The following is a 16,042-nucleotide window of genomic DNA, read 5'->3' as shown; positions in this document are numbered from 1 at the left end:
AAGTCGGTGCTATCAGTGTAATGTTGGTGTTTGCCTGCACAATGTATGGATTAACAGAAAGAAATGTGTTATGGAGCAGAATCAACGGGTACCACGTCGTTCGCTATGTGATCTACAGCTGTTTGGTGAGTAACTGAAAGATGTGTAAATAAAGATTGCGCATGAATGAACCACGCTGCGTTTGCCGGCACCGCGTGTAGTTACAAACATTCGCCTCTACATGTGTGTGTGCTTGTAAGCGCGTTTGTGCGTGTAGGATAAGGGGTCAGTTTAAATGTTGTGGAGCATGTCAGGCGAGTTGGGGAAAAGGAGGGGCTCTACCTTTTCACACTGTACTTGTAAAAATAACCCGCCACTATGTCCACAAGCTTCTCAAAACATTGAACTAAACAATAAAGTTAAAAAAAGTGAACAATTTAATTTTTTATTTTAAATGTAATCTTAGCCCCCTGCCCCTCAAATACTTAGCTGCGTCCCTGATTCAAACGTGCATAGCGGCGTTCGCTCAGTCTGGCTCACACACAGCGAGTCTGCTGCGGTGCGATGGCCCTGCAACCCGGCTGGAGAGACTGAGCTGTCCCCGAGCCTCTGAAGGTGAAGTCAGTTTCCCCAGGTGAAGTTTAAACACACGTTTACCTTAAAGTTACATTTATAATGAATGTAATGTATGCTAAAGACGATTCAGCATCAACAAAAACAGCGCGTCTATTACGTTAGCCAAAATCGCTCCCTCGTGAATTGTAAGAGCACTCTGCCCTTTTATTAGTTTTGATTTTAGTAAAGACAAGAACGGTTTAATATTAAATATTAAATATTGTTTGTATCCATAACGTTTAATGATGGTCGCCGCTTCACCGACGTTACGTTATACACAATACAGTGCCAGTTGTGAGATCGGTCATTTTTATTTGATTAGCTAGGCAGTCCTATAAAATCCACTTAGGCTACTCTCACATATTCACAGCAATAAGGCTGCACAAATTAACCCAGGTTAAAACTGGGGAAATAACAAATACAATAGGATTAAGTAGCCTAGTCTAAACATAGGCCTAACTGTTGTATATGCATGTGATAAATCTTTTCTGATTTTATATTTATTATAGGCTACTGCTACAGTGTAATGCAATGCAAGAATAACCAGAGATTTTCACATTTCGACTTTTGCAGGCCAGAGTACTGAAGAAATTAGATGGAGCCTAAACATAAAAAGGAAGGCTAAAGATGGGGATATTGCCAGCTTTTTTCCTAAGAAAATTCAAAGAAGTACACAGGATGATAAGAATGAGGGAAATGAAGGAGACTGCAGTAAACTGGAGAGACTATGAGGGTCAGAGCAGGAGAAGACCACAAAAGGAGATGAGGAAATAAGTGATGGAGAAGAGGAAATAAGTTAAGGAGATGAGGAAATAAGTGAAGAAGATGAGGAAAAAGAAGAATCAGTCAGGCATGAAGAGGAGGCCCCGATTCAGAGAGAGGGACAGAGGCAGGGCGGGTCGTTTTGCTGCAAAGTAGGCTACAACAACCGTCGCCTTAAGCTTTCCTAAAAAAGATGGGTGATTATGGGTTATTTGTGGTCTGTAATTATACGTTTTTAATTATAATATGTGCTTGAGTATTGTCTGCTGTTTTATACTTGTAGTCCACTGCATCTTGGACACAATTTTTGTACTTTTTATTTTATATTTTCATTTTGCTTTTTATACTTTTACTTTTTAAAAGACGTACAGTTTTGTATTGTTTGGGCTTATTCCTGTTGTAAATTAAAAACGCTTGTAGTGTGTAAGGGCATGATTAAACAATAAGTACCGTAGTTTAAAAGTATTTTTGGATGTGTACACTGGAAAATAGGGAAAGTATTTGAGATTCCTGGAGGGCTCCTAAGAAGCTTTGTGCATGTATCATGGGCTTATGGTGTTGTCATTTATACATACGTTTCTTATGGTTTATAGTTTGTATATTTTGTTGTATGGTATGTCTTCAGTGAGGTTTTAGAGATGTCTGTGAACACTGGAGACAGCTGATCAGTACTTGTAAGTGCTTCAGTACTGTATACAGTTGAAACCAGATATTTACATACACTTCAGAAAAAAACACAAAAACTTTTATTTCTTTACTGTCATACATTAAATCAGAGTAAACTTTTTCTGTTTTAGATCAATACATATTAACATATTTTTTGCATTTGTTAAATGTCAGAATCGAGCGAGGAGAATTTCTTTTTTCACTTTCATCAAAGTCAGAAGTATATATACACTAAGTTTATTGTGTCTTTAAACAAAAAGAAAACTCCAGATGATTCCATTCTGAGCTTAAGAAGCTTCTGATAGGTTAATTGATTCCATTTGAGTTAATTGGTGGCACACCTGTGGATGCATATAAAGGCACACCTCAAACACAGGGCCTCTTTCTTTGACATCATGGGAAAATCAAGAGAAATCAACCAAGACATCAGGAAAAGAATTGTGGACCTCCACAAGTGTGGCTCATCCTTAGGTGCAATTTCCAGATGCCTGAAGGTCCCACGTTCATCTGTTCAGACAATAATACGCAAGTATAAAAAACATGGTAATGTACAACCATCACACCGCTCAGGAAGGAGACGGATTCCCAGAGAAGAACATTTTTTTTGGTGCAAAATGTGCGAATCAATCCCAGGACAACAGCAAAAGACCTTGTGAAGATGCTAGCTGAAACTGGTAAGACAGTGTGATTATCCACAGTAAAACGAGTCCTGTACCACCATGAGCTAAAAGGTTACTCTGGGAGAAGAAAGCCATTACTTCAAAACCACCATAAAAAAGCCAGACTACAGTTTGCACATGGGGACAAAAATCGTAATTTCTGGAGACATGTCTGACGAAACAAAAATTTAACTGTTTGGCCATAATGATAAACAGTGTATTTGGAGGAAAAAGGGCGAAGCTTTGAATCCTCAGAACGTCATCCCAACTGTGAAGTATGGGGGAGGTAGTATAATGTTGTGGGCCTGCTTTGCTGCAGAAGGGATTGGTGCACTTCACAAAATAGATGGCATCATGAGAAAAGAAAATTTTGTGGCTATATTGAAGCAACATCTGAAGACATCAGCCAGGAAGTTAAAGCTTGGGCGCAAATGGGTCTCCCAAATGGACAATGACCCCAAGCATACCTCCAAATTAGTTACAAAGTGGCTTAAGGACAACAAAGTCAAAGTAATGGAGTGGCCATCACAAAGCCCTGAACTCAATCCCATAAAAAATTTGTGGGCGGCACTGAAATGGCGAGTGCGAGCAAGAAGGCCTACAAACCTGACCCAGTTACACCAGTTCTGTTAAGAGAAGTGGGCCAAAATTCCAGCAAACCATTGTAGAAAGCTTGTGGAAGGATAACCAAAACGTTTGGCCCAAGTGAAACAGTTTCAGGGCAATTCTACCAAATACTAAGGAAGTGTATGTATACTTCTGACTTTGATGAAAGTGATAAAAAGAAATACATAAAAAATCTCCCTCGCTCGATTCTGACATTTAACAAATGCAAAAAATATGTTAATATGTATTGATCTAAAACAGAAAAAGTTTACTCTGATTTAATGTATGACAGTAAAGAAATAAAAGTTTTTGTGTTTTTTTTCTGAAGTGTATGTAAATATCTGGTTTCAACTGTACTTAGTTACTTGCCCTTTTCAAATCTTTCAACCGCATTTCATGGCCTTCCTTAACCGATTGAGGTGCTCAGTTGTCATGGAGATGGTCCAGTTGTGAGAACAATCTTAAGTATGGAGTTACCTTTGTATAATTTTCTTTTTTATTACTGTTATTGTAATTTTCCTTTTTTATGTGTCATTACATGGTGCTCAAACTGTCGCTGGGGCTGATACAACAATACGAAATTTTGTAATGAAAGGTCTTAAAACAATGCAGGCTGCGAATGCCTAAACTGTATGTAGCCTTGAAAGGGCATATGAACTGGCATTAGCGATGATATCATAGGTATAGTACAGCAATGTATGATACTGGTAAGTGCACATTTATTTTCTCCTGATACTTTTTTATTCTAGTGGCCAAAAGTTTCCTCAAAGTTTACCAGCTGTTTTATCTGCTCACTCTGCATTGAGTGTCGTCTCCACAACATTTTCTTGGCTTTTAGATCCCTTGGGAAAACAGGTGCACAAGGTAGAACAGGCTTTGACCCTGTAATAACGCCGTTCAATGTCTTGCTACTTCCACTAAAAGGGTAGGAAGAGCTAGAACTGACCCCAATATGTGGTATAGGAGCATGGGGATTCAGAGGAGGGAGGTATCCAGGGCGAGTGTGGGCGATGTGATCCAAAAGAAGGGCCCCTGAGCCTCTTCGCTCCAGCCCGGCAATGCTTCGTCTCTGGACAGTGCTATCCAAGGACTCCCTGGATCCTGACAGAGCAGAGGATTTGCTGTTGATCAGCTTGTGGTTTTCTGCTCCCACTTTAGCTCCACCACTATTCTTGGAGCTATTGTCTCGGCTGCCAAACTGTGGTAACTGAGAGTCAGAACTGTAGTGGTCAATACCAATGTTCTGCCGATGGACCACATTTTGCAGACTGGAAACATTAAATTGTCTGAGACAGTCAGAGGAATCTTTATCTACAGGACTGGATTCATGGGGAAAGGGGAGACTGTCTTGATGCAAGTTTGGGTGTGAAGCAGAATGTTGTGAACTGTCATATGACATCTTTCTACCAAAGCCTCGTCTTCCACCTCCTCCCCTATTTTCATTTACTGACATGTTCTCTCGTGCTTTCAGAAGCCCTGTTGCATCTTTGATATCAATGCTGTTGTGCCGTGACACAGCTGCAGGTCTTCTGTGGAAGGTGAGGCCATTGACTATGATGGACAGCTTCTCCTCAGGTGTAATTTCTACCGGCTCCTCTGTCAGAGAGGAGGCCTGGCTCTGCTGGAGCAGCAGGCAAGGACTTTTGGACCACTGCTCTGAGTAAAGCCTCTGAAGATTAAGTTGTTTATCTACACCAGGAACACATAAAGGACTAGGATGTTGGATTGGAGAACCTGGTCGAGATGGGACTAGGCCAGGCCCTGAGCCCAAACACTGGGGATCCCTGAGGCCAAGACGGGGGCTACCGGGTTGGGAAGAAGCCGTTGCTGTGAAGCCCTGTGAAGGAGGTTGTAGCTGGACCTCATATGGAGACCAGCAACAAGATGTTGGGGTGTAATGCAGATGCTCCTCAAGGTCTGGAGGTGGAGGAACATTGAGGTATTGCTTTGTCATCTGATGGCCAGATGGCAGTTTGTTGGTGGTGATGATGATTACATCCTTACCTTTGGCTTTACAGGCATCCAGGAGGAGCCTGAGGATGTCCCTGTTGCCTGAATTGACTGCATAAACCAATGCTGATAAGCCTGCATGATCCTCCAGAGTTGGATCAGCTCCACTGCTCAGCAGTAGTGACAGAATTTCAGCTCCAGTTTGTTCAAGGCATGCATGCATCAAAGCTGTTTTGCCTGTCTTATCTTGGATGTTTGGATCAGCACCATTTTCCAGAAGATACCTATTGGGAGTAAAGATCACATTTATTACACAAGGAAAGTTAAAGCTAGTAATCCTCAACAAATCACGTTTTAAAGAATCAATAGTAGACATATATCCTGATAGAACATACCAAACCATCTTGTGTTTGGGCACACTCTGTGGATCTGAATGGTGTGTCTTGCAGGCCACCATAAGTGGTGTCTCGCCATATTCATTACTCTCGTTTATGTAGGCCCCTCCTTCCAAGAGCAGCCGAGTCAGACGCAGACGACTTAAATAGACAGCCTTCAGCAGAGAATTGCCATCAGTTCGAACCTCTCTTGACTCATCCATTGTAAGGATCTTGGCTGCCTCTAATTCACCTTCAGTGTCTTTGATAAAGGATTGTCACGTTTGGCCAAAGGTACACACAGCCCAGTCCCTGCAATAGAGGAAGAGGAACACTAAATTCTCATCATTTTCATTTTTCATTTCATTAATTACAAACTCTTCCAAAGCCCTGCCCAGTCTCCATTGCACATAGTTACTCTGGGATCCTCACATACTTGTTTTAAATGTGTAAAGAAAGGGCAATGCTCTATGAAAGCACAAACGTGTTTTGTTGCTCTTCTGGGGTTATGTGTAACATACGTTTTAGTAAACAATTACAAAATTGTAAAATCATGACAGGAGCCTTTTACTTCTTAAACAAAAAATGCTCAGATATTTAGATCTGTTAATTAAGCTGTGTAAGTTAGTAACCTCCCTTTGTATAATCCTTTAAGCCGCCTAAATCGCCAACAAAACAATAACTACAGTGATAGCAGCTTTAACTGTGCATTTGGGCATTTATTTTTATTAATTGCATTTTTGCTTTGATCTGATCAGTTGTGCTGCGTGCCACACAGTGAGTGATACTTAAGACTGGAACAGATTGGGAGGTCATGTTGAACATGCATGACCACACCTTTGCTCGTCATTTGAGGATAACAAAACAACAGTTTGACTACAGTAAGGAAAGACACCAGTGCCAAAACCAGTGACGGACTGGGAACAAAAAACAGCCCTGGCATTTCCACCCACCAGCGGGGTGTCGCAGATAGAACTTTTGTCGCACGGAAAGATAGCCCCAGTGATGGTAAACGTAAACTCCCATGCTATAAACAACTGCACCAAAACAGAGACCTATAAAAAAAAAAAGAACACTTGTACAAAATGTACAACTTTGATGTCTTTTTGGACAAGAACAACTCAAGGTGGGAGGAAGGCTCCATCTCTGCCCAGCTCATTTAAACATCCAACAATCATTCCCAGAGAACATCACGTCATAAAACTGATAATTGCTCACTGTCACGAAAGGGTCAATCATCAGGGAAAGGGCTTCACAATGAACGAGATACGATCCAATGGCTATTGTATTCCAAAGTTGAGTCAAACGGTTGCTACATTTGCCAGTGTGTGTTTTGTCGGAAACAAAAAACAAAAAATTAGAGACTTACCCACAGAAAGAATTGAACACTCTCTGCCTTTCACATACTGTGGTATGGACGTTTTTGGACCGTTCCTGACCAAACAAGCAAGGAAAGAATATAAAAGGTATGGCCTCCTTTTCACATGCTTTTATTCACGGGCAATTCATGTCAAAATGCTACAGGACCTATCAACGGACACTTTCTGTCAGACAAATAAAATGTGATCAGTGTACTTGACTTTGTAGGTGCCAAAAACGAACTGAATGCAGCACAAGGTGAAATTGACACTGACAACTGACAACCTTCCTTGCAGAAGAACAATGTGATTTTGTCCTAAACACACCTCATGCTAGTCACGCAGGTGGAGTATGGGAACGACAGATACGGACTGTGAGAAACATTCTTAATGCAACATTGTCTCTCACACCAGGTCAACTCACCGACTCTTCACTCAGAACCTTTTTGTATGAAGCAGCTGCTATAGTAAACAGCCGCCCCCTTACAACAGACAGTCTCAACGATCCAAACAGTTTGGATCTGCTAACTCCAAATCATCTTGTCACAATGAAAACCTCAACCCCTCTGCCTCCCCCAGGACAGTTCGCTAAGGAGGTCTTGTATGCACAAAAACGATGGCGTCAAGTACAGTACTTGCTCGAACAGTTTTGGAGCAGGTGGAAAAGGGAGTACCTGCAGAACATAATGGTCAGACAAAGATGGCATAAGCTTAAAAAAAACATGCAAATAGGCGACATAGGATGAAATGCAACCACGATCCCAGTGGAAACTTGGACGAATTAGACACTGAACTAGACAAAATGTCTGTAGTAGAACGCCCAGTTCATAAGTTAGTTCTGCTACTAGAAGATTGTGAAAAGTAAATTTACGATGCTTAAGTGTTTAGAAATGTGGAAGTTACACATGTAACATGTTCACAAGGTTATTTCTATATTTTGGTTAAGTTAAGTTTTTTTTTTTTGGTGTGTGTTTTTATGTGTGTAACAGTAAATCATTTGGTGGGAGTGTAAAGGCCAACAGGGTAGTTAAGCACTATTTTGACTATAGCTACGCTACAATGTTTTATTATTACGGTATCAAGCTTTTATTTTGGAAATCACAGAAACCGGAAGCATGGTAACGGAAATCAGCTCGACCAAATCGGCGAAGAAGACGAAAGAGAAGTCAGAAAAGGTTCATGGTCAAAAACAGTAAAAGGCCACGGAAAAACAGTTAAAACTACAAGGTTTAGCTTCGGTCAATTGGGGAACAAGGTTTGTAGAGGTAACAAGAAATATATTTGAGCTACTTGAAATGTTTCTCGTGAAATGCTAACGTATTGAAACTAATGTAAGGAGCTGTGTAACGGTTGAAATGTGATGGTAATGTGTGGTTTATTTGTTTTACCCAGCTCTTACGTTGGTTGATGACACGGTCGGCAATAAAAGTCATTTAACCATCAGTTCTGGCCTTCTCAATATTGACTGGATGCTACATGATCTGAGTAAGTTTTATATTTTGTTGGAGACTATAAACAAATTTTTTATATATATATATATATATATATATATATATACTGTACATATATATAAGTGAATACAGGCAGTCCAGGAGAGAATTATAAACACAATCTGCCTCAATTCCAAACAGTGTTTCCACACAGATCTATGCTTAAACCATGCAAATTAACATTTTACACCTACATTTAGGATTCATCAATATTTTAATTCATATATATATTCATATATATATATATATATTCATATATATATATATATATATATGAATTAAAATTATTTAATTCATATATATATGTATATATGTGTGTGTATATGTGTGTGTGTATATATATATATATATATATATATATATATATATATATATATATATATATATATATGTGTATGAATTAAAATATTGATGAATCCTAAATGTAGGTGTAAAATGTTAATTTGCATGGTTTAAGCATAGATCTGTGTGGAAACACTGTTTGGAATTGAGGCAGATTGTGTTTATAATTCTCTCCTGGACTGCCTGTATTCACTTCTGCAGCTTATTGTGTGTGTGGCCTTGTGTTTCTCTCATCCAAGTTTGTGAAACTGTCACCGATGACATATTTTAACTGCGTAGGTGTGTGTGTTTCAGTCTGATATAAAGCATGTACGTAAATACAGCAGAGGACAAGTGAAAGCATTGTAATGTACATTTCAATGTACACACTTACGTCTATTTGTACTTTAGTTCATCATTTGACCTATCCTGTATAGTGTGTCATAATAAAGATTTTTAACTTCTCTCACTAACTTTGACAACTTTTACATCATCTTCAGTGACATTGACCAATAGCCCACACAGAGCTCCCTCCCTAAGAAAGAGAATGTGTTTTATTTTATTGAAGTTGGCCTATAACTATCTGACTCATCCTTAGGTCAGGAGCATAATATCAAATTATTCAGAATCTTGTATCTGCTGTTGCTCGTGCACTCACACTTTTTCTAAGGAGGAAAAAGACCTTCAAAACTTCATTCACCACCCAGTGACCATGAATGGTTCCAACTTCACTTATTTACAAAACCCCAGTTACATACAGAAACATTTAGGTGCTGCCATTCAAGTCCTAAAGGAAAGAAATATTAGTTAGGGTCCAACATATCATGTTATGTTTCTCCAAATATTGTGTTGTAGCTTAATTTGTAGGCATTAGGCTACGAGACCGGCAATGACTTGCACGTCAATCAAACATTTTCAACAAGTTCTGCTAATTTACTTTCAAGTAAGGTTCAAATATAATATTTAAAGCAACTGTTGACTGAAAGCTGACTGTGTGGACCATAAAAACTGTGAATTGAGTGCTCAATGGGTCTGTCATACAAGTGAGCCCTTTCACATTACACTGTCATCTGGTTCAGTGTGAAATAAAAAATACTGATTAGTGCAGCTTTTAAGTAAGTACTAATCATGCAAAATGGGTTGTTTTATTCTATCATATATGAAGATATTACATTATTGGATTACTTGTATTAATTTAGTAGCATGTAAGTAACAATTTACTGTTGCAGCTGGTTGGGGTTGAGCTTGTTTAAACTGCTGTATATACTGTTGGTGGTTTAATCTATAACATTGCATCATATTTTGAAAGTTGATAAACATTTGTGTGTGTTAAATCTTATTCTGCAAGGTAACCAATAACTATAGTGGTGGAGTAAAAAGTACAATAGTTCCCTATGAAATGTAGTGGAGTAGAGGTTTCAAGTACCATAATTGTACAGTGTAAAAAATCCCTCAGAACTGTATAGTACTTAAGCAAATGTACTAAATTGCCACCACTGGAGATTGGAAAGTACTAATTAATTACCAGGCAGGTGCAGTTTATTGTAAATGTAAAGCTAAACTATTGATTGCATTATGGGAAATGTAGGAATCAACCAGAATCAACCAATTTTGGAGCTTGACCTATACAAGCAACTACAAAATATCTCAGCCTCTGCTCAACAGATTTTGACCATTCTTCCTTTAATCTGTCTCTTGTGAGTCCCCTAACTTTATGGCTGTGCAGTGCTAAATAACTGCAGTATTTTTTATAATCTGTACAACGCTGTCATTGTTTGTTTGGGAGGACTATAAATGTAAGGAGCAGGAGGTTTTGATATGTTCGCAGCTCTTTCAGGTGACATTCAAACCCCCATCTGTGCTTCTTTGAGGGGTCAGGCATGGCCTTCAACAAGCATCAACACAGACAGAATAGCTAATGATAGAGGCAGCAGAGAAAATGTCATTTTATCATGGTTTTTCATTTTATGTTCCCCTAGTAGAGACTGAGATAGTGTCATTATTTTGACGTTCTGTGTAAAGAGTACATATGTCCATGAATGTGTGCATACAAGCTACTAATGGATTTAGTCAGGTTCACATGTATCACTGGAATATGCTGTCATCTCATCACAAAAGCATAGTTCAAAATATGAGTTAAAAGGAATTAAAATGTTTCTCTTAACAGTGCAGAAATGACCCTGCAAGAACAAATAAACCAAATCAAAATCTTCTGCTGCCTTTCTTCCAGTGCATAAACATATTTTAAATGATCATTACAGCTATTAGATAAAGCAGATGAATACATCATAAGTATCTCTGTCATTGATATAGGCTACAATGTCGTCTCATACAATTCACAAAACAAAAAATGTAACATCCACAGATAACTCCTGTTTCATAGCATACTATAAATGTAGTATAGGATGCAGAGATATACTGTAACAAATAATATTTTTATATATATATATATATATATATATATATATATATATATATATATATATATATATATATATATATATATCATCCCCACTTGAGTGTGCTGCTTTCTTTAAATATTAATATTTCTACTTTGATTGTTAAATAGAAACTCTTACCTTAGGGAAATGTATGGCACATATAATGCAGCAACAAACTGTTACTAATTATTTCAAACCGATCAACTGAAGTGTAGAAATTCTACACTAGAAGTTATTGTTGGTTTTTGCAGAAACTTACCTGAATGTGTCTCATTCTTTGTCGTGAACGCTGTCCAAACTGCTGGTCCCTTCCAGTTGATAGAACATTGTCACTGTACAGGCAGAGGAGAAACCAGTAGGGAGAACAGACATCCGTGCAGGGGAGTGACTGATGAAAGGAGGTAGTGAAGACTAATATGTCAGATGAGAGTGAAAGGCCAGCCTATGGCAGCTTAGAAACAGGAAGCACAAAGCGAATTACAGCATCCCCTTTTGTGAGCAGCAAGAGCGCAGACATTGGTCTTTGGTAAAGTATTTGCGCAGGTAAGACTCATTGCTTTTCACCTTCAGGTATTCAAACTGTTGATGTGTGGAATGACAATAGTGTTGATGACGTCACTGAAAAGTTCAAGGCTGCAGACAGATTTATTTTGGTGAAGATTGCACAACAGAGAGCGTCACTCACTTCATAGAGAACGTATCATATTCAGAAGTCAATGATGGCGAGAGGCTCAGTAAATAAGTGACTTGGATGTACGATTGATTGATAAGGATTATTTCCTTCCCGGTAGTAGACTATCAATTTTAAAAGGCAAATTCATCCTGATATGTGAAAGTGTAAAACCGATTTATTCTATCTGTTTATAAGAGGCAGTATAAAGTGCTCAAATTTACTGTTCTGGTGTACTATTCTTTTCCTCTTACTGATTCATCAATTCCCGTTTCTAATTTTCCATTTACTGTGCCGGTATAGAGTAAAGGTTTTGAAGATGTATTTGTAGGTCTTTATGTATTTGTCTAGAAATAATAATAACTTTAATTTATGTAGCGCTTTTCAAGGACTCAAAGTCGCTTTACAGGGCAAGGTAGAAAACAAAACAAAATAACTTTCAGGCACAGATAAAAAAGGGAGGGGGGCGTGGGGTTACTGATAGGCAGAGGTGAAGAGATGGGTCTTGAGGCGGGACTGGAAGATGGTGAGGGACTCAGAGGTGCGGATCTCTTGAGGGAGGGTGTTCCAGAGTCTGGGAGCTGCCATGGAGAAGGCTCTGTCCCCAAAACTGCGGAGGTTGGACTTGTGGATAGAGAGGAGACCAGCTGAGGTGGATCTGAGGGACCCTGAGGTAGGGGGAGAGGAGGTCAGTGAGGTATCAGGGGGCCAGATGGTGTCGGGCTTTGTAGGTGAGGACCAGGATTTTGTAGGTGATCTGGTGGGAGATGGGAAGCCAGTGGAGTTTTTTTTAGTGGTGCCAGGATTTGGTGCAGGTGATGGGTCGGGTGGCTGCGTTCTGTAGCAGTTGGAGTCGGTTGATGTAGGTAGAGCTGATGCCAAGGAGAAGTGAGTTGCAGTAGTCTAGTCGGGAGGAGATGAAGGCGTGAATGAGTGTTTCAGCATCGGGGGGTGTGAGAGAGGGTCTGATTTTGCCGATGTTGCAGAGGTGAAAGAAGGAGGTTTTAATGACATGGCGGATGTGGGGCTAAGGGAAAGGGTGGAATCAAAGATCACGAGATCATCAAGGTTGCGGGCCTGGGTAGGTGGGGAGACAATGGTGCCGTTGATGGTGAGAATGGGGTTATTGATTTTGCGGAGTGTGGATTTGGAGCCTATGAGAAGGAATTCTGTTTTATCCGCCCTTTTCCGCCAGTAAAGGGTGCCGCCAGTGGGTTCGGCAGCGCTGCTAGCCCACGGAGCACGAAGGGGATAGGACCGCCAGTTGTGATCCCAGACCTGCTCACCCATTCCCACTTCTGGCTGGCTGGTCCCACTACCTTCGGGAGAAGCCAGCAGCACCACGAATAACCCCCTTATTTCATCAATAAAGGGCGTTCATTTTGTATGGCCTCAAGAGTTTTTCTTCCCTGCACTTTCTAATGCTCAGGTTGGTTCAGATGGGCCCTTTCCTCCCCGAGTGAAGCGAATAAGGGGAAAGCGGTGCATGCTGGCCGCTCTTCCACAGCCCTTCGCTTCATTAGCGAAGGTAATATCACGTGCTGCCCATTACTGTTGATTTAGTGCTGGTTATTCTCAAACAAATTTGCACAGTTAAATAACATGAGGGAAGTTCATCGCTTTTAATCAGACTAATTTTATCTGTTCAAAATGTACCTTAAAGGTGTATTTGTTAAGTATTTGATACTCTTGTCAACATTGAAGTAGATAATATGCTTGCTTTATGCAAATGTGACACCCACAAAATAAGTTTTGTGGAGATTATTACTTTTTGTTTTGTTTACTTTCCTTCTATTGCAATAGTATTTTATTTTATTCTGATTTATATAATTGATTACTAATGAGAAAGGCAGTAAGCGCGAGCAGCGTTGCACTGGGACATACAGCAATACGCAGAGCATGATAAGCTCAAAAGGGTTTTTATGAAAAGGAAAGTAGAGGACAGTGGGGAAAGTTTTATCCTTAGAGACCTTTTGTCTAAGGGCTCCGATCATAGAGTTATAAAGTATAGGTTTGAATTGTTAAAGAACACCGGACTCATTGACAGAATATAGTTTATTTTTTTTTGTAGCTTGCAGGCTACAGTATTCTCAAAGATGTAAGCCATAGTGATGATCATGCACAATTTATCTGGAGGGTGGCGGTAGTGCGCTAAGTTAGTCCGCATCCGCCGTTTAACAATCAACTGAAGAAGAAGAAAGAAGAAAAAGCTCATAATCCGAGCAGTGATGGGACAACCGACTCTTTTACGAGAGTGGGTTCAACCGGACGGTTGTTGGTTGGCCTACCCAGTTAATAGATTCGGTCACCGGTTTGCGTGCCCTCGGCGGCGGCGGCGGCGGGGGGTGATCGCGTTTAACTTTACATATCTATCAAGATAACATTACGTGTATTTGTATGTGAAATAGGCCTTGGTAGTATAGCATATGAATTTCCATGAACACAATTCTAAAATGCACGAGACATAAAGGCTTCTGCTATCAGTTGATAACGGTTACGGTCTTGTTCAGTAGTCTGGTGCACAGTCTCCTGGTGACAGCCTACCTATCACGTAACAAACATTTAACTTAACATAACTACTAAGATAACATGACGTGCATTTGTATGTGATATCCATCAATAATGTAATCTATTAATTTGTATGTACACAATCATCTAAGATGCACGAGAAATAAAGGCTTCTGCTATCGGTTGATAACTCAAACTTGCCGAGAACCTAGACACCCGTTTGAATATAGACTCGTGCAGTAGGCTACCCTCGGTTACGGTCCTTACGGTCTCGTTCAGTAGCCTGGTGCGCGGTCTCCTTGTGACAGCCTAGCCTAGCTACCACGTAGCAACATTCACTTCTCTAACATTTAACTTAACATAACTACCAAAATAACATTCGTGTATTTGTATGTGATGTACTGTACTTCCCCATCGATAATGTGTGAATTGCCGTGAACACAATCCTCTAAGATGCACCAGAAGCAAGGCTTGGTTAATAACTCAAACTTGCCGAGAACCAAGACACCGCTTGATTACATTAGAGTCGAGCGGGCCGGCAGGTTGCACGGTTACATTAGAGTCGAGCGGCCGGCCGGTTGCACGGTTACATTAGAGTCGAGCGGGCCGGCCGGTTGCACGGTTACATTAGAGTCGAGCGGGCCGGCCGGTTGCACGGTTACATTAGAGTCGAGCGGCCGGCCGGTTGCACGGTTACATTAGACTCGAACGGCCGGCCGGTTGCACGGTTACATTCGGTCTCCTTCGGGTCTATGCATTAGTAGCTCATTTCCTGATTGATTCTAGCACCACCAGTCCAGTGGAGGCGCTAATGAGCTAGATTACAACACACACAGTAGCAGAAGAATACCAGCTACACAACGGCCAACCATTGACATATATATATATATATATATAATGCCAACGGCACGAATGAAGTAAAAGAAAAAAACAGGAGTGAGTCGGATCATTGACGTATGGCACTCGATTCTCCCGGCGCAGTGACACGAGGGTTAATTAACCGGCTCTTAGGTCAGTTCGTCAACACTAGATCCGAGGAGTGAATGGAGAATGAGCAACTGTTGTCCTGCGTCACTGATTTCTCTGTAATATTTTTAATATTTCCAGGTTAGTTACACACCTTTTATGTGACTACAGATGTTTATAAGCTTATATGAACCCTCAGTGATGTGTGCTCCGTAAGTTAAAAGTATGTCAAATGAGAAAATGGCGGCCGACGCCCGCAGATTGTTTATTTGATTTGTTCTTTACGGCTCCGGGGCATTTGTGGGTTATTTGAGTGTGTGTGGAAAACAATTATGTGTGTACTACAATGTTGAAAGTGAATGTGCATGTACAGCGTAAGACCAGTTATGGCTGCGGCCTTGTTTAAGGGCACAAGCTCCGGTCTTGTTTGGGCGCACGTGTGTTAATGTTACAATAATACAGATTCAGTTCATAGAATTGAGTGCCAAGTTATGAGGCAGATATGTATATTATTGAAGTTTGTGTTCTTATAGTGTAAATGTGATACATTTTTATAACATTATTATAGTCATATGGTTTTGTCCCCACGTTTTGGGGTTAAGCTGTTGTCCTTAATGGCATTTTTTTTCCCCCTTACATCAGGGGTCTTCAATGTTTTTTAAGCGAAGGACCCCTTA

General features: G+C 40.2%; 1 protein-coding gene across 1 annotated transcript; it reads right to left on the bottom strand.

Annotated features, from left to right (window-relative positions):
• Positions 1–4,032: 4,032 nt before the first annotated feature.
• ankrd34bb (ankyrin repeat domain 34Bb) lies at positions 4,033–5,835 on the bottom strand. The gene is made up of 2 exons (XM_028577757.1): positions 5,633–5,835; positions 4,033–5,521 (listed from the first exon to the last, which is right to left on the bottom strand). The coding sequence occupies exons 1-2, from the start codon at positions 5,833–5,835 to the stop codon at positions 4,033–4,035; spliced, it is 1,692 nt and encodes a 563-aa protein (XP_028433558.1).
• Between the last annotated feature and the right edge of the window lie 10,207 nt (positions 5,836–16,042).

This window comes from Perca flavescens, chromosome 5 (genome assembly GCF_004354835.1).
Source record: "Perca flavescens isolate YP-PL-M2 chromosome 5, PFLA_1.0, whole genome shotgun sequence".
Taxonomy (NCBI): domain Eukaryota; kingdom Metazoa; phylum Chordata; class Actinopteri; order Perciformes; family Percidae; genus Perca; species Perca flavescens.
This window is presented reverse-complemented; position numbering and strand designations above follow the sequence as displayed.

Excerpts from the sequence above, each read along its gene's own strand:
- ankrd34bb (XM_028577757.1), bottom strand. The coding sequence starts at position 5,835 with ATGGATGAGTCAAGAGAGGTTCGAACTGATGGCAATTCTCTGCTGAAG. Across the intron at positions 5,522-5,632 it reads CCCAAACACAAGATGGTTTG|GTATCTTCTGGAAAATGGTG; the intron begins GTATGTTCTATC and ends TACTCCCAATAG.